The sequence below is a fragment of the Candoia aspera genome, chromosome 2, assembly GCF_035149785.1.
Source record: "Candoia aspera isolate rCanAsp1 chromosome 2, rCanAsp1.hap2, whole genome shotgun sequence".
Classification (NCBI taxonomy): domain Eukaryota; kingdom Metazoa; phylum Chordata; class Lepidosauria; order Squamata; family Boidae; genus Candoia; species Candoia aspera.
Window position 1 is genome coordinate 201,050,185 of NC_086154.1, and position 19,996 is coordinate 201,070,180.

Here is a 19,996-nt window from a genome sequence, read left to right on the forward strand (position 1 = left end):
GCGAGGCGTACTATCGCATCCGAATCAGGGAGGGGGACGAATGGAAGACGGCGTTTAACTGCCCCCTAGGCGCTTTCCAGTACAAGGTACTGCCCTTCGGACTCGCGGGGGCCCCTGGGGTGTTCATGCAGCTCATCAATGAGGTACTGCATGAACATCTGTTTAAAGGGGTCCTGGTCTACATCGACGACGTCCTTATTTACACAAAAACACACGAGGAACACGTAACCTTAGTCAGGCAAGTCCTCGACAAGCTCAGAAGGGCGCAGCTCTATGCGAAGCCTACAAAGTGCGAGTTTCACAAAGAGCGCCTAGACTATTTGGGGTATCGAATCTCCGGGGACGGCATCGAAATGGACCCCGCAAAAGTCGAAGCGGTGCTAAACTGGGAGCGGCCCCGCAACAGACGGCAACTACAGAGCTTCCTGGGATTCGCGAATTTCTACAGGTCCTTCGCCCGGGGGTTCGCTGAGATAGCCCTCCCCTTAACGGACCTCCTCAAAACCAAAGGGGTGGGGGACACCCGACGCGCCAAGAACCCAGGCACAGTGCTGAATTGGACTCCCGCGTGCCAGACCGCATTCGACAAGCTGAAAGCGCTGTTCACGACGGAGCCAATCCTCGCGCACCCGGACCCAGAACGGCCGTTCGTGGTCCAAGCCGACGCCTCAGACTTCTCCCTGGGAGCCATCCTGCTACAAAAAGACTCCACGGGGCTCCTGAAACCATGCGCCTACCTGTCAAGGAAGTTCTCCGAGACAGAGAGGCGATGGCACGTCTGGGAGAAAGAAGCCTTCGCGGTGAAATCGGCACTAGAGACATGGCGACACCTACTCGAGGGAGCCACCCAACCATTCGAGGTCTGGACGGACCACCGGAACCTCGAGGCCCTACGAACGCCTAGACGCCTTAGCCCAAAACAGGTCCGATGGGCCCAATTCTTCAGCCGCTTTGATTTCCAGCTGAAGTTCATGCCGGGCAAGAAGAACTTCCTGGCCGACGCCCTCTCCCGACTGCCCCAAGACGAAGAGCCCGCCCCAGACACCATTGGGACGGTCCTATCCGCCTCGCAACTGGGGATGGCCGTGACCACCCGAAGCGGCGCACGGAGGCAGCTCGACGCTACGGCGCAGCCGACGGCGGGACAACCGGCGACGGAAAGAAGCCAACCGCAACTACCAGGGGGAATGCGCACGGACCTCGCCGCCGCCCTCAAAACCGACCCCTGGTTCCTGGCGAACCCCGACAAGGTAACGATGGCGCAAGACCTGGCATGGGGGGAAGGCAGAATCTACGTCCCGGACTCGCAGCGCCAGGCGATCTTGCATAGGTCACACGACGCCAAGCAAGCGGGACACTTTGGGTTCCTCAAGACCCTACACCTAACACGGCGCCAATTCTGGTGGCCCGCGCTCAGGCGAGACGTAAAAACCTACGTGGCGTCCTGCCCAACGTGCGCTAGGGCCAAATGGGCACCAGGCAAACCCGCGGGGCTATTGCAACGGGTGGCAGAACCCTCCCGCCCATGGGAGGAAATCTCTATGGATTTTATAGTGGACCTCCCACCCAGCCAGAAGAAAACGGCCATTTGGGTGGTGAAGGACTACTTCTCAAAGCAGGCCCACTTCATCCCCTGCACGTCGGTCCCATCCTCACAACAACTAGCCAAACTCTTCCTCATCCACGTGTACAGGCTACACGGATGTCCCGCACGTGTGGTGACCGACAGGGGCACACAGTTCACCTCCAAATTCTGGCGGGCCTTCCTGAAGCTGACGGGGACCCAACAGGCCCTATCTACGGCTTGGCATCCGCAGACGGACGGAGCCACTGAGGTTCTTAATGCCACCTTAGAGCAATTTATACGATCATATACGAACTACCACCAAGACGACTGGGCCGAACTGCTCCCGTTCGCCGAAGTCGCATACAACAACGCCGTCCACACGAGCACGGGGAAAACTCCGTTCGAAGTAGTCTCGGGGCGCGACTTCGTCCCCATACCGGAGCTACCTCAACCCCCGGAACCACAGGTGGACGCCAGTGACTGGGGACGGAAGATCGCGGAAGCATGGCCAGTAATCACGGCGGCGCTGAAGGAGGCACAGGCTGCTTACAAAGAGCAGGCCGACAAGCACCGGCGCCAACAACCGACGTTCCAGGCGGGGGATATGGCCTATCTCTCCACCAAGTTCCTAAAGTCAACCCAACCCTCGAAAAAACTGGGGCCTAAGTACATCGGGCCGTTCCGAGTCATGCAAATAGTGAACCCGGTAGCAATACGCCTGGACCTGCCACACAACCTCCGGAGGCTCCACCCGGTGTTCCACACCAGCCTCCTAAAACCGGCAACCACCTCCCGATGGCACCCAAGCACGCCACAGCCCGCACCACTTATGATCGACGGGCAACACCACTTCGAGATAAGGGACATCCTCGACTCCCGCAAGCAACGAGGAACTCTACACTATCTGGTCAGGTGGAAACACTTCCCCCACCCGGAATGGGTGGCGGCGCACAACGTTAACGCGCCTGACCTGACCAGAGCATTTCACCGGGCATACCCCGACAAACCGCAACCAAGGTCAGCAAAACCAAACCCCCCCCCCGCAGGCCTCCCCCCGCCTCCCGTGCCCCAAGGGAAAGGGCCCCCCCCAAGCCCGCGACTTGGGTGGACCTTCCCCCCCCCGGGACTCACTCCCCCCGCCCCGGGCCCACGGGGTGGTGACAAACGATCGCCAGCACCCTCCCCCCGCCCCCTGGCCGCGGGGGAGTGGCAAGCAAGTCAACAGGGCAACCTGGGGGCAACGCCCAGGAGACACAACAAAGGCGACGCACTCTAAATAAAGAAAAGAAGGGCCCTACCTGGAGCTGAGCAGCACCCGACCAGCCACGCCTCTCGCCTCGCCGAACTGAGCCAAACAAACAGGGTGTGGTTGGAGCATGCGCACGCCAGGTTAGAACCCGAGCATGCGCACCATGGACACACCCTGGGAAGGCACGTGGTAGAGGGAGGAGCAAAGGGAGGGGCGACAACTACTCCGGCGGGAACTTTGAAAAAAAAAAAAAAAAAAATGTGGCGTTTTGACAGCTCCACGGGGAAAACCCAGAAACCCGAGGGAGAACACTATTCGGAAAGGGGGCAGTATGTCATGAGTGCCGTTGAGCTAAAGTCATCAGCGCAATGGCACTCATGACAATGACAAGGAAATAGGTGAAGGGGTACAAGTTAAGTAGCCATCAACCTACAACGACTAACGGCCAACAAACAATAGCCAAAGGAATCACGGAGCCACCCAAACCATCAGCGGCAATACAACGGGGATCGCCCAGCTGAAAGCAATCAGCAGAAGAATGGAAACCTGCCGATGGGCGATCCCGGAAACCCTCACCCACCGGCAGGGCAACGCATGGGACAAAGGGGGGTGACGTGACCGTGAGCGAGGGGGCGCTGACCGGCGCGGGGTATTTAAACCCCGCACCGGCGCGCTCCTGTCACTCTCAGCTTTTTTCTACCAACGCTGTACCTGCCCTGCAATAAACCAGAGCCTGATTCGCAAACCAGTGTCTGATTGTTATTCAGGGGGAGGCAGCGCATGACACATTGCTTCTTATAGCATCATTGGTATGTTTCACTAAACTAGTTTTCAGACACTGCTCTATTTGCTGAACCAGCAGGTAAGTAAAGGGAGTGAAGCAGTGAGCAGGATCTGGCCTGGCTAACTGTTGGTGGTGAACATGACTGGCTGAGACAAATGATCCGTTGAATTCTGACCACAAGTGGTCCATATACCATATTTTGAGAATTTCTTAGTTCCCTAATGGCATTTTAAGTATAGCATTTGTGTTCATATTTGTTGATATTTTATATAGAAAACTCTAGTCAATGACAGATTGGAGGGAAAATTTTAACCTTTTTTTTCACCCCAACTCATGGAAGTGTGAGGGAGTGAAGTTGGGAAAGGTAGTTGCGGCCAGGTAGAACCACTTCTCAACCCATTTCCCTCATACATTCATTCACTAACCCACAATGTTACTCACAAGCATCCAGACCAGCAGTCCAGCTGCCTGTGATAATTAAGCCACACCCTAGCATTTTCAAGGACATGCCAACATCCAGAAGCAGCCTCACATACACGCACACACAGCCCTTAGCTTAAAAAGCAAATGCTAAGACAGAGTGGGAAGAGGTGTGTGTAGGAAAGGTGATAAGCAAATGGCATACAGACGGGGAAGCAGAGGCAACATCTGACAATTGGCAGCTATTACAAGCAGGAAAGAAGACTGTCATTCAACTGCTAGGACCACAAGTTATAGTGAGCAGCATATCCTGGTGGGAGACCTGCCTGGAGCTTTGGCAGGAGCTCAGTAGCAACTAGAAAAGGAACAACCACACTGAGGCAGCACCACATGCCAACTAGTGCAAGAACATTTGGAAAAAGGCAAAGATTGCATGCTACTTTATAGACTTTGAGATTTTTGTCTGAACTGAGTATTGAAAGATTGAGTATAAGGGACTGAGTATTAAAGACATATTTACATGTCAAAAGCAACCTGCAAGTCCTAGATGGGTGGAGTTGACCCAGAGTAAAGGCCTGTTGTTGGAGAAAGTGAGTGCTGCAATAAAGTATTGTGTACAGATTTGCAACGCTGTGGTGTGTGCAGTTCTTGGAAAAAGAACCTTCACAGGAAGTAATATCAGATTCAGCATTATTATGACATATTTCATCTGCCTTCTGGGGGGGAGGTAGTAATTAAGTACATTAACCTTCATCTCAGGGCTAGGCTTACCATGAAGTAGGGTAAACCATCTAGCAGAGTAGTCCTCTCTGAAGATGATGTGTTTATGTTAACAAAAAAAAAAGGAATTATTTTGAGGCCTAGATTTTAAGTTATCCTAACTCTAAAAACAGATGGTCAGAAGGTAAAAAGTTCTCTTGCACTCATTGCCTTCTAGGAGTCAAGAGATGGACTTTGTAAAAAGAATGTCATGCTATTAATTTTAGTTCTAAAGAAATGTTAAAACATTTCTGGAAATAAAAAATTAATCTTAATTAAATATTGTGGGTTGCTGAATACTTGTGACAGTTACTACTTACCCACTCACTGAAAAACAAAATGACAGCAAATCTGACTATTACAAAACCAGAGATAGATGGAAGACAGACCAGTCCACTCAAAAGCAAGAACCGAGGAAGAGGAAGAATGATGATGAAATGCACAAGGTTTGAACACATATGTATAGAGCATATTCTTGAATTACAGCAGTTGCTGAAATTCTTTGGTATGGCCTCTACTTTCATTAAATAATTATTACTTAAATTGTCATCTCGGTTCACTCACTGCCACCATTCCACACTGGCTCCCATAAGCCACCTATCCACTCAGACGAGTCCTTGTTGGTAGGATGAGCCTACTTCTTAGTCATGATAGTTACCGCAGTCATCCATCTGCTTTCAACTGATCTCAATGGAGGGTAGAGGAGGAGCCCAGTGGGGCTCAGATTTGGCCTTTTTCAGCCAGTGTCCAGTTTTATGTTGCATTTACCATGTTCTCAGTGCAGCACAGCACACATTGCACAGAAGAGCAGAGGAATCAGGAGAGGAAAGCACAACAGAAACAGCAGCAGCATTTAGCCAGGATGGCAGACATACGAGCAGGTGCATCCTGGTATTTCAAGAGGAAGAGAAGAATGTGAAAGTAGGCAGCAAGAGAAGAGTCAGGGTCTAAAAGCAGCCTTGAGCAAGCAAATGCACAGAGGAGACTTGTGTGTGGCTAGGAAAAACAGAAGCAATACAAGAGGTGAAATCAGGTAAGCTAGCAAAAGAGGTTTACAGGAGAGGTAGGTGTGGCAGCTACAGGCAAGTGGACAAAGGCATCCTAAAATAGAAAGGATAGAGTGGGGGAGTTAGTGGCCAGTAGATAGGCACAGGAGAAACATTCCCTACCAGCTCCCAACAAGCTGAGTAAAAAAGAGCAGCCCCTAATCAAGAGCCAATGGGAGATGGAGGGGAAAAAAGCAAGGAAGGAACTTCATTCCTGTAATAGGGAACAATGCCCGGCTATGAATTAGGGTGGAGGGAAGACCCCAGCTCATTCCTCTCCCCTGTCTCTCAGAAGCCATTTGGAGCTTTCCCTCTTCTATATGGTTTCTAAAGATAGAGCAAAGTTTATCAGGATATGCTATGATAACCTTGCGATGGCTGACTGGGACTTTAAAACCTGGTGGGAAGAAGCATATATAACTATGATTCATAAAGAAGGGAGCCACCCAGAGCAACTACAGTCACACAGACCAATTTCCCTGCTAAATGTAGATTATAAGATTTTTATGACAATATTAGCCGACAGATTGAAGAAATGTGTTTCAGACATTATACATATTGGCAAAACTGATTTTATTCCAAAGAGGAATATAAAGGACAACAGTAGGCTTATAATCAATACAATAGAACACATAAATCAAAAGAAGAAGAAAGCTGCACTAATTTTCTTGGATGCGGAAAAATCCTTTGGCAATTCATGCTAGCAGTACTGAATAAAATGAACCCTGGAGAAGAATTTCAAGCTCGGGTTAAAAGTATATATCAACAGCAAAAAGTAAAGATTATGGCAAACAGAGCACTCTCTGTAGATTTTCAAATCAGTGAAGAGGTTAATATATAATTGTACTTATACTGCTGAGAAGATGATCGGAATCCTTTATAATTAAATTTTCCTTACTTTCTTTTGTTTTCCTCCTGCTTTCCCTTTTTTTCTTTTCTTTTTCTGAACTTTTAAATCCTCATTTCTATTTTTCTTTTGTGTTTTTATTTTTCTTTACTTTTTAATTTTTGTATTAGTTATTATACTAGTTAAATTTATTAATAAAATTACTATTTTAAAAAAGGAAACAAATAAGAAACGTATCAAAATATAGGCAAAAGAGACCTTGAAAGGTGGAGGAACTTAAAGCTATTTTGGTTAGGATCTATTGTATTAGCTAAGATAAACTCTTTATTTCAAATGGCACCAATTCGAATCTCAGAGAGAATCTTACAAGAATGGCAAGAAATTATCAGTAAATTCCTATGAAGCAGGAAAAGACCAAGAGTCAAACAAAAAATCCTATAGGATTCCAAAGAGAGAGGTGGCCTCTCCCTTCCAAACTTTAAACTGTACCACAAATCAAGCTGCCTGTTATGGATAACAGAGTGCATATAATCTCTGAATTGCAGAATGGCAATTGTGGAAGGAGCTGGCTTAGCCAATGGACTTCATAGATATTTATGGTACAGAGACACAAAGGAGGATTAAAAACTTAAAAGGATGTATTATTAGACAAAGTTTGATAAAAGTATGGAATTCCACAAAGGGAACAAACAGCCCAACAATTTCACCTCTAGCTTCTCCTTCAAATGCTTTTCATGTCGGAGATAATTATAGTATTGTAAAAAAAGATGTAATTACATATGCAGATATGGTTCACTCAGATTCTACGAATAGACTAAAAACACAGCAAGAACTACTTACTGAAAACTAGAATATACCATGGCTGATGTATTTACAAATTATTGGAAAGATAAAATAAGATCTCAAGAAGGAAGGAGGAATATTAAGGGAAAAAAAAATTTGAAACACTAATACAAAACTAACACCACCTGTTAAGGCATATATATAAACTTATATTTGGCATGACACAGAGTCAGAACAAACAAACAGCTGTATGATAAAATGGATGCAAAATTTCAAAAGAACAGTTACAATACAACGAAGGGAAGAATTATGGACTAAATCTATAAAATTTACACCAAGTTATAACTTAAAGGAAAAGTGGTACAAAACGCTTTACAGAAGGTACATGTCATGACCTCGTTGCAAGGCACAAAGAGCCTCACAACGTAGATCATGATCATCAAGGAATAGAGGAAGAAGATAATTAAACCAGGGATTAAAACAAGCACCCAAAGCACCCACACCCATGGACCCATATACAGCTGAAAAGAAGGACATCGGATGAGCAGAGATAAGCCGCACCTGGTGCCCTGGAGGACACACCAGAATCGAGAGGACAAGAGAAGACACTGGGAAAACGCCCATGCAGCAATCAAGGATCCCATCAAGAGGGATTGGGACAATAGAGGGTGGAGGAGCCCGGGGCCATACAAGAGGGTATAAAATGGGCACCTCCACACCACACCCCCCGTTCCCGTTTTTCGTTCTGTCAGCTACCATTCCAATAAACCGGAAATCCTTAATACCCATTAAGTGAGTCTGCGTCTTACTGCGAAGCGAGCCTGACCCTGACAGTACACAACCATCAATAATATCTAAGACAAATTATACAGCAACAAGTGTTGGAAATGTGAAAGAAAAGGAATGTTTTATCACATGTGGAGGACATATAAAACAAAAAACAAAAGTACAAGAAAGACACAGCACAATGCAGAAAATCTTGCAATTTAAATTTGAAATGAGGCCACAACTTTTTCTACTAGGTATAATTTCAGGGGGGGGGGGGAAATGTAATTTAATGAGATATACGCTTACAGCAGCAAGAACAAATTTTGCTCAACAATGAAGGTCACAACTTCGACAATATTTGATTGGCAGCTTAAACTTGGAGAATACATAGCAAAACTAACAGTATGTGTGTATGTATGTGTGTGTGTATATATATATATGTATATATACAGTATATATATACACACACACACACACCAGAAGTTTAACTAAATGTAAGCAAGAATGGTTCCCGTACATACAACACATCACTCAGCATGGCAATTATAATCACTTACAGTCTGGCTTCTAAGGGGACCTAAAGGTCTGCAAATATTGCAAATCAGCAGATGTCTAAAAAGAGAGGAACCCAAGAGTTATTTTCATTATTATGTTCCTTTTTCTTCCTCTCTTATTTTTAGTAATTAAGTCTTGTTAAATTTGCTCTATTTATCCTTTCCTATTATTAATAGGTATTATACATGTACATACACACTAAGCAACAATACGAGACTTTAATAAGTAATCAGCTTAAGATCAAAACGTCTAGTATATAACAATTATTTTGATATGAGTTGTAGTGGTTCTTTTTCAAGGTTACACTCAACTTTGGATGAAAAAGCTAAACAATTTTATCCTTGTAATGTTGCCATTAAATAAACTGTAATTTAGATTGATGGATTTTATTTCTTTCTCTTTTCTATTCTCAGTATTCTAAGCTATTTAAATAATAGAATGTTAATAATTTTTAAACATATTATACAACATCAATGTATGGCCTAAGATTTATAACAACATAATATAAGGGGGGGGGACTAGTTTGTCAGGTCCTACAGTACATTCCTCACTATATTTTTAATTGGATGGAAACTGTAAAAAAGTAAAATGGCCACCTCAGGCAGTGAATACTGGGGGAAGGATGCCATCTGCTCATTCTCTCTCTCAGCCATATTCTGAATCAGCATAGTGTTATTTACCTTTTGCAGGGCTGGGTTGGCTATATTATGTAATTATCTATGAGTCATATCAAGCAGGTCCATTGACAACATGCTAGTTTAACCGGGAGAGGCCTGCTCACTCCAGGCTTGGCAGATGCTATGCTGATATGATTAAGGCTGCCATATCTGGATTGCAAAATTCAGATATCCACTAAATGGCAGCAAAGAGACGCAGAAATCCATGACTGTTTGCTGCCACTTAATGGTCATATGAAATGCAGGCCTAATTTGGTAGTTGTGGTGATTCTTCCTATCACTATGGCTACTACATTGCTCCTCAAATAAATGCTGCTAACATCCATCAGATCAAATAGTGAATAAACATTGGTCATCCACAGGTGATCAGAAATCTCTGTAATGCTCGTCCATGAATAGCCTGTTACCCCTTTAGTATGACTATCTGTGTAAGATAAATCTGCCAGACTTTTAGGAAAAGGAAAAAAGAGGCATTTCATACTTTACCTCAGGCAGCCAAATGGCATGAGTCAGCCCTAAAGGGAAGAGTTAAGTCCTTGCTCCTACTTGCTGACTTTCATCAAACCTTTACTTTTTCCTGAAAAAGTTTTCCACACACATACAGTTCTGTCGTTACAATTTATACTTAAAATCTGCTTACCATAGAGGAGTAGCTCTACCAGGTAGTTTGAATCTCCCAGCTCCTAAGACTATGGCAATTAAAAGGCCACTACCAGTCTCAACATGTTTCAAAAGGATTGTTTTGCAGCAGAGGTGTGCAACACAGGAAAAGTGAAATGATGTTCTGTTGGTGCATTCTGAAGATAAAGTCAAGTCAAGTTCAAACCCTGATGATTACATCTGTGATATTAAGTCTCCATGGCTCACCCAACTTACTCATCTGTACAAGCAGTGGCTCAAAGGAGTGAACCACAACAACTTTATGTACAGCTCAGAATTAGGTGTCTTCCTGATAATCCTGACAGAGCATTGCCTTGAAATTCACTATTTCGCACTTATAAAAAACATTCTGCCATTTCAAATATGCAAAAATATTTTGGTGTAATTCAGTACTACATTCTTTAAAAATTACAAACATACTCTACTAGATAATAACCAGATAAATGTGAAGCATATTATTAGAAAGATTACAGCATGCACAAGTACTGTAAGCAACAAATATGAGAACAGAGCAAAAATGCAAAAGATTTCCAATGACAGTGCATAAATGTGCAAACAAACATGTATGAAAGTTATTTTCAATTTGATGTCAGGGCATGCAAACTTTGCTCCAATTGTCTCAGCGGGATATGAATTTGCATACTAATATGGGTTTGGACTTAACAGTATGTTTTATTGTAAGCCGCCCAGAGTCCCCCCGTTGGGGAGAGATGGGCGGTGAATAAATTTATAAAAAAAGAAAATAAAAAATAAATATGACTTTAAAATGACCATACTCTTATATTACTCCACCCACTTAATATTCATTCACTTTAATGTACTTACAGAACAACTTATCTCCTGCTAGTTGATAAAAGCGATGACAGACCTGGGAAATCTGAGAAATATCTTTATGAGTCAACATGGAAAAGATACAAAGCCACAATTGATCAGGAAGCAATAGCCATGGTGTGAGGCTGCAATCAGTGTGCCTTTTCTAAAATTAAAAACAAAAGAAAAGAAAACAAGAAAGCAACTGAATCCCAAAACAGCAGCAGTAACAAATATGCAAGTCAGCCCAGTACTGAATAAATGGCAAACAGCTGAGCAAGGCAGCTAGCAGATCACGCTCATGATCCAATTCAGAAACTGTATTTTGGCCATGCTTAAAGACTCCTCTGCCAAAAGGGCAGGCATGGGGGTTGAAGAAGAAGGTGGAGGAAGACAACAGATACCAGAGTACAACAACAAAGAGAAGCCTGCAGAGGAAGTGCTGGAAATTCCCTTATCACGGTCTCTACAAACAGACTTCCCCACCTGTCTATGCTGCCCAGTTGGGACCCACCTCATTTGTCAGGCACTAAATAGAGCTGGTTCCTCTACTGGAATTCCTTACATGAGGAAAGAAAGGGGCCAGAGTCTTCACAAGAAGGCACTGCCTCTTTGCTGAGGCTGGGGTGCCCATTGTGTCTGCTGGCATGAAGGAGGATATCAAGCTTCAAACTACTGCTGCCTGTCCCATTTTTCTCCCTTGATTTGAATATTTTATGTTTGAGAATTTTTCTTTTGTATGCTTGATTTGGACTGCCAACACTCCAAAGAGACTGTTTTGTTTTCAACCCCTGACCCTGAATGCTTAAAGGTCTGGGAAGAACAAATGACAGCAGGTTTTCTACATCTTTGGAGTCCAGTGTTTGTTTGCTGTTCTCCTGAGTCAGTTCTCTGATTACAAGGGACTTTGCCATAGTCCCTTTAAAAGTACCTTTTATATTATATCCAGTTATGGTTGTACAGGATTCAAAAATAATTCAGAAGTACTTCAGACCTCTCATGAGCACAGTACCTAACTTCTATTAAAGCAGTCCATCTTTTTTCACACTTCTGCACCAGCCTGAAAAAAATGTGGTTGCTTTAAGAATCATATTACCTGTGATAAGTCAGTTCCTTAAAGTAACCACAATGTTTTTAGCTCATGCAGAAGACTGGAAAAGATTGGATTTATAATTTTATCAAAGTTCTACTCCTAAGACTTTACTACGTAACAGCACACGTTCATTCTCCAAATGCTTCTGATGCTACCATTGTAATATATAGAAGACAAAATACGCTTACCATGTTTAATTTGTTATAACCTTGAGGAGCATTTTCATACTGCTGCCTAGATTCTATCCCTAGGAAAGAGATATGAAGTTTATTTGTGATTCCCAAATATGCAATTATTTGGGGTAACACAGCAAGCCGTTCAGAATATTTACTAAATATTTTATAAATTGACAATATTCATTGAAATTCCATTGTGACTCAAGATACGTTCATCTTGAACATTTTAACTGCTGGTTTAGATCAATGAAATCAGCTCTGTTATGAATTTCACTATGAATTGCAAGAACAGAAGTGTTTTCTTTCAATAGGAAGTCTTAGAAATATGCCAGTTACTGAAATGTTGTCCCCCAGAATTTGACATTTAATTGGCTCATACCAATTTCCTCATTGTAACTCAATTTGCACAGCCATTGCCCTAAAATAATAAAGTAGTGAGCCTGCCACTTTCACAAGAGTGCTTGGGAGTAATTTGCATAGCAGATGAGAGAATTGAGGAAATAACAACATATTTTGGCATGCTGAATGCTAGAGCAACGATAGCTTAGTTGCAAAAACCCAAACAATCACAAGATGGCAGCAAAGAGATATTTGCTCACATCTAGTGTTTATCTGGATTTTTTCAACCCAAACCTAGTAGTCCTGCTGAATGCAGGAAATGCAGAAACAATCCCTTACTCTGCCAAGCAAAATAGTTCTGGCACAACTATTGTGCAGCTCAAATTGCAAAACTAGCACCTGAATTCAGAGCTTTCTGGTGGCTGATTTCTCAGCAAAACTTAATCTGACCCTTCCAGTCCGTTTCCTAGTCCCTTTAAAAAGTGTCAGTCTTGATGTTCTTTGTTGTATATGCAGTGATTTTATAAAGATATTCATTTCTTAGATTTTTTTAATTGCTTATTCAAACAGTTTAACCTATTCTCAAGAGAGTCCTTATAGAAGCTAGAACTAAATCAAGATAAATACTGTATCCTAAAATCAAACTGTCAAATGTCAAGATTAAAGATAGACATTTTGGGCGAAATGGACTGGAATGAGCCACTTCACATCAAATGACCACCAGATCTACTACTGTGGACAAGAGGACCACAGAAGAAATGGAGTAGCCTTCATAATTAATAGTAAAGTGGCTAAAGCAGTGCTTGGATACAATCCAAAAAACGACAGAATGATCTCAATTCGAATTCAGGGCAAACCATCTAACATCACAGTGATCCAAATATACGCCCCAACCAAAGATGCTGAAGAAGCTGAAGTAGAGCAGTTCTATGAGGATCTGCAGCACCTACTGGATGACACGCCTAAAAGAGATGTTATTTTCATCACAGGAGACTGGAATGCTAAGGTGGGCAGTCAAATGACACCTCGAATTACAGGTAAGTATGGCCTGGGAGAACAAAACGAAGCTGGACATAGGCTGATAGAATTTTGCCAAGACAATTCACTCTGCATAACAAACACTCTCTTCCAACAACCTAAGAGACGGCTTTATACATGGACTTCACCAGATGGACAACACCGAAATCAGATTGACTACATCCTTTGCAGCCAAAGGTGGCGGACATCTATACAGTCGGTAAAAACAAGACCTGGAGCTGACTGTAGTTCAGATCACGAACTTCTTCTTGCACAATTTAGGATCAGACTAAAGAGATTAGGGAAGACCCACAGATCAGCTAGATATGAGCTCACTAATATTCCTAAGGAATATGCAGTGGAGGTGAAGAATAGATTTAAGGGACTAGATTTAGTAGATAGGGTCCCGGAAGAACTATGGACAGAAGTTCACCACATTGTTCAGGAGGCGGCAACAAAATACATCCCAAAGAAAGAGAAAACCAAGAAGGCAAAAGGGCTGCCTGCTGAGACACTAGAAGTAGCCCAAGAAAGAAGGAAAGCAAAAGGCAACAGTGATAGGGGGAGATATGCCCAATTAAATGCAAAATTCCAGAGGTTAGCCAGAAGAGATAAGGAATTATTTTTAAACAAGCAATGCGTGGAAGTGGAAGAAGACAATAGAATAAGAAGGACAAGAGACCTCTTCCAGAAAATTAGAAACATTGGAGGTAAATTCCAGGCAAAAATGGGTATGATCAAAAACAAAGATGGCAAGGACCTAACAGAAGAAGAAGAGATCAAGAAAAGGTGGCAAGAATATACAGAAGACCTGTATAGGAAGGATAACAATATCGGGGATAGCTTTGACGCTGTAGTCAGTGAGCTAGAGCCAGACATCCTGAAGAGTGAGGTTGAGTGGGCCTTAAGAAGCATTGCTAATAACAAGGCATGCTATATGCCAGCAAATTTGGAAAACACAAGAATGGCCATCAGATTGGAAAAAATCAACTTATATCCCCATACCAAAAAAGGGAAACACTAAAGAATGTTCAAACTATCGAACAGTGGCACTCATTTCACATGCCAGTAAGGTAATGCTCAAGATCCTGCAAGGTAGACTTCAGCAATTCATGGAGCGAGAATTGCCAGGTGTACAAGCTGGGTTTAGAAAAGGCAGAGGAACTAGGGACCAAATTGCCAATATCCGCTGGATAATGGAAAAAGCCAGGGAGTTTCAGAAAAACATCTATTTCTGTTTTATTGACTATTCTAAAGCCTTTGACTGTGTGGACCATAACAAACTGTGGCAAGTTCTTAGTGGTATGGGGATACCAAGTCATCTTGTATGCCTCCTGAAGAATCTGTATAACGACCAAGTAGCAACAGTAAGAACACACCACGAAACAACGGACTGGTTTAAGATTGGGAGAGGAGTACGGCAGGGCTGTATACTCTCACCCTACCTATTCAACTCGTATGCAGAACACATCATGTGACATGCTGGGCTTGAGGAATCCAAGGCTGGAGTTAAAATCGCTGGAAGAAACATTAACAATCTCAGATATGCAGATGATACCACTTTGATGGCTGACAGCGAAGAGGAACTGAGGACCCTTATGATGAAGGTGAAAGAAGAAAGTGCAAAAGCTGGCTTGCAGCTAAACCTCAAAAAAAAACCAAGATTATGGCAACCAGCTTGATTGATAACTGGCAAATAGAGGGAGAAAACATAGAGGCAGTGAAAGACTTTGTATTTCTAGGTGCAAAGATTACTGCAGATGCTGACTGCAGTCAGGAAATCAGAAGACGCTTAATCCTTGGGAGAAGAGCAATGACAAATCTCGATAAAATATTAAGAGCAGAGACATCACACTGACAACAAAGGTCCGCATAGTTAAAGCAATGGTGTTCCCTGTAGTAACATATGGCTGCGAGAGCTGGACCATAAGGAAGGCTGAGAGAAGGAAGATCGATGCTTTTGAACTGTGGTGTTGGAGGAAAATTCTGAGAGTGCCTTGGACTGCAAGAAGATCAAACCAGTCCATACTCCAGGAAATAAAGCCAGACTGCTCACTTGAGGGAATGATATTAAAGGCAAAACTGAAATACTTTGGCCACATAATGAGAAGACAGGACACCCTGGAGAAGATGCTGATGCAAGGGAGAGTGGAGGGCAAAAGGAAGAGGGGCCGACCAAGGGCAAGGTGGATGGATGATATTCTAGAGGTGACGGACTCGTCCCTGGGGGAGCTGGGGGTGTTGACGACCGACAGGAAGCTCTGGCGTGGGCTGGCCCATGAAGTCACGAAGAGTCAGAAGCGACTAAACGAATAAACAACAAAATCAAACTATTTTGGATGTTTGATCTACCAACACTCAAGTCCTATTCTTTAAACACATGCATTTCTTTTTCTGCCACAGAACCTAGTTTCAATCTTCCTAAACCAGTTTACAGTCTTTTGTCTTACTGTAGTTTAACAATATATCTAGACATCTATACCAATAAACTTCATGATTTTATATGAACCTAGCCCTTAAACATTCCTGTCAGGATTGAATTATTTCTATTCCATTAAAGCCTTTTTAAAGGCAAGGCAACATAATATGACCAGAACTTTCATACCAAATTGACAATCTTTTTATGATTCCATCTACAATTTTGTGGCATTGTAGGAAAAGAGCCATGTTAGTCTACTGTGGCAAAAAGTGAGCTGCAGCTCACAAAAGCTGATGATTTTTAATAAAATCTGTTAGTCAGAAAGGTGCTACCAGACTCCTCCTAATTTTGTGGCAGTAACACACCACATCCATGCTTACTTCTTTCCCACGTACAGAGGGGACCAGGATCCTACAGCCTTACATTCCCTAACCTTTTGATGTTTATATGAAAGCAATAATAGGCTGCACACATATTCCAGCTGTATGTACAGTATATAGTCCATACATGTATGATTTTATACACTGAGTGCCTTCTCACAATCAGATGAATGCATGGAGGTTTAAGGTTAGGGCATAAAGCTTCTGCTCTCCACAAGTTCAATCAAGGAATAAAAAGAATGGTGAGCATAGAGCTTTTGACAACAAGGATTCACCTCAAATTCTACAAACCTGAAGACGGATGGCTTTGAGAGTTACAACTGTTCTTCCTTATTAACTTCTTGCCTGTTGCTGGTCTTTTGACACACTGTGATCTACTGCAGAGAAAAACAGAGGCACATTGAATTAAAACAATTGCACAAGATGTTCTGTGAACCAATAGTTACAATGTTTAATTTACATATTACAGGTATAGTTCAAATCCTTCTCAGCCTCAAAGCCACTGGATAGCTAAGTATAAGACACTAGCCCAGCTGAATCATGAAACTAAACACCATTTATCAGCTGAAAACGTGGGTTCTGTGGGAGCATGCATCTTCTTCACCTTTCCCATTCCCCCAGTTTTTATCAGCTATTCTGACATCTGAACCAGACCATTGTCCATCTTAAACCATATACTATATCTGGCCTAGTATGGTCATATCAGGAGTATCCTGGTCCTGAGAATCAAAGCTGACCTGCACTAACTGTGCTCATACAGAGTCCAGGAACCTTCTGTATTTAAGGAGACACGAGTGCCATTCAGGTCTGGAATGCTATGTATCTAGCTCCTAGCATATACCCTTATGGAAACCTCAGTTATGATTCAACTGACCTGATCAAATTTTGCATGACTTGGCTATCTTCTTGCCCCTTTCACTTTGGCTATCAGTGTAAATTTTATCTCCTTTTGAATTCAGACTGGTCTAACAACAATGACATTCTCTGAATGATTGTTTGACTTAACTTGCTAGCTAAATTATCTTTACTCTTATTTATATTATTTATTGTTGTAGTTTTATACTGTATATTTTATGATTGTTGTTTTAATTGATTATTGTAAACCGCCCAGAGTCCCCTGATGTGAGGAGATGGGCGGGGACAAATTGGATAGATAAATAAATAAATTCCTACTTCACAGGCCAGGGCACAGGGGCCAATTACTACCTATCAGTTCCACAACTTCCCTTCGTGATTTCACAAGGAAAAATGTGCAGCTAGCAGGGGCAGATTGGGGATGGTACTGGACCACAGCACCCAAATTTCTCCTGCTTATTATTATTATTCTTTTTTTTTTAATCCATTCAATCATGTCTGATTCTTGGAGACTGCCTGGACAAGTTCCTGCAGTTTTCTTGACAAGGTTTTTCAGAAGTAGTTTGCCACTGCCTTCTTCCTAGGGCTGAGAGCGTGCGACTGGCCCAAGGTCACCCAGCTGGATTTGTGCCTCAGGCAGGATTAGAAATCATGGTCTCCCAGTTTTTAGTCTGGTACCTTAACCACTACACCAAACTGGCTCTCTAACATTAGTCTTAGAAAGGGCAAAATACAATGTACTTATTCACTATTCTCGTGAAATTCACATATTTTGGTGATACAAAGCCTATGCCAAGAACTATCATTTTGTATTTAGTTATGATATTATATTATAGTCATACATGCATTTCAATCATGATAGTGTTGCTTTTAGGATAAGCAACATTATGCAAAGCACAGAAGAGAGTAAAAAATGTTAAGAAAAAGAAACTGGAAGAGACAAAAGAAAAGGTAATCTAACTAAATCAACTTTACATTAACATGATTTACCATACCTCTGTGTACTTTCTACTGTTGAACTCTGTCTTTGCTTCCATCATATGAACACACTAAAGATATTACAACAGAAATTTACACATAGGTGTAGAACGTTACTTGCTCTAGACTCAGTATAATCCATCTCAAATTTATATTTATATAAATTTGCTCACATCTATATTTTATTGTATTTTAGTTATAATGGTTTTATATTTTAATCTTGTTTTATTGTAAGCCGTCCAGAGTCCCCCCATTGGGGAGAGATGGGCGGTGAATAAATTTATTAAATAAATAAATAAATAAATAAATAAATAAATAGGTATTTCATACTGTGATTCCATGGAAATAGTTGCGCAGGGACAAAAAATTACATAGGAAGCCAGTATCCTCTTTAAAATAGTAACAGATTCTTCAGGACTGGTATATACCAGTGTGAATGTAAAAAAATAATGTTGGGATCATGAAATGTTTATAAAGTATTACACGCATGCAATCTGCAGGGAATCATTGTAAATTCTGAGCTGAAAAATGGAAAAAACCACAAGATGGCAGCAAATAAGAGTTTCCTGCAAATTACCATTTCAGGAGATAGAGCACAGAGATGGTATGCCTTTGGTAAATGCAGTTCTCTGTTCATACAGTTGTATTAAATATTAAATAAGCAAACCTTGGCTTCAGTTTTCTCTGTGAGTATGATAAGCATGAAATGCTGGCTCTTTCCCAATGCTTCTTAGGACCAGCCCATTTTGTGCTTATTTTCCTGCTTTCAGAAACTTCCTGGCCTAGAAAAGATAATCCACAGAATATAGTTACAGTCATAGTTAATTCCAACACAAAGTTAAAGGCGCTCCAGGGAATTATATAAACATCTACAAACACACCCTTGGTTCATTCATAAAGCATATTAAGACAATATAATGAGTCCAAAACCAGATACAACACATGGAATCTGATTAGATTTCCCAATTTAAGTACATCTGGACACCGAAGGGGAACTCTGAATATCAGCTGTGGAAATGTTGATTTCAGTGGCAACAGAAGTGCTGGAAGAAATTGGTCCAAATAAGAACTTCATCTGCTTTAAGCTGGGGAGAGAGGTGGAAAAGGTTGCCAAAATTTCACAGGATATATAGGACAAGAATAAGCTTATACCCAGAGGCATCCACAGGATCTAACGCTTTTGTCAAAATGATAATAGTGGAGCTGCACCATTGTGCTGCCAACTTTGCCCTTTTTATATGTGCATGCGACATCACACACAGGTACATGCGGGGAGCTTGCAGCCCAACTGCTTGATGTTGCTTTTTTCATTTGCCCTGCCTGAACCATTACAGCATTACCAACAATGTCATTTCATGAGTACACAGAGGCCAGCTCCCACCTTTGATTTACTAAATGTCTATCAAGTGGAATATCATTGTCACTAGAACCAAAAGAATCCCATCATGCTTGAGAGCACTCTCCTTGCGATTTCTGTAAAGTGTAATTTGGGGTTTTATCTCATTTGTGCAGAGAAATAAAACCAAGAACATACATAGCAGCCACTTCGTGTACTCAGCCTTAAAGGAAACCAATATTATACCAAGGACAGAATGTATTGTGAGATCAGAACACAGAAAATGCTTTAAATATTGGTACATAAAACAGTTTCAAATAGAAACTATGTTTATTTATAATTTCATGTATTTCTAAGCCTATTTTGAAAAATACCAACATTTATGTTTTTATAAATGAAAATAGCTGTAATCTAATGTAATTACATAACTGTAATTCTGCAGTTGTACTGCAAGCTCCCCTCATGTACCTGTGTGTGA

At 42.3% G+C, this 19,996-nt stretch overlaps 1 protein-coding gene and 1 long non-coding RNA gene across 2 annotated transcripts in view; both read right to left on the reverse strand.

Annotated features, from left to right (window-relative positions):
• LOC134492554 (F-box/LRR-repeat protein 2-like) overlaps positions 1–11,316 on the reverse strand; it is a 55,053-nt gene extending 43,737 nt beyond the window's left edge. Inside the window, exon 1 of the mRNA XM_063296712.1 lies at positions 10,941–11,316. Within this exon, the coding sequence (XP_063152782.1) occupies positions 10,941–11,019 (79 nt within the window). The 5' untranslated portion in view covers positions 11,020–11,316. The remainder of the gene's footprint in view (positions 1–10,940) is intronic.
• A 901-nt stretch (positions 11,317–12,217) lies between these two features.
• LOC134492555 (uncharacterized) lies at positions 12,218–18,950 on the reverse strand. The gene is made up of 3 exons (XR_010067466.1): positions 18,850–18,950; positions 16,641–16,726; positions 12,218–12,265 (listed from the first exon to the last, which is right to left on the reverse strand). It is a non-coding gene; the product is annotated as an uncharacterized LOC134492555 (long non-coding RNA).
• Between the last annotated feature and the right edge of the window lie 1,046 nt (positions 18,951–19,996).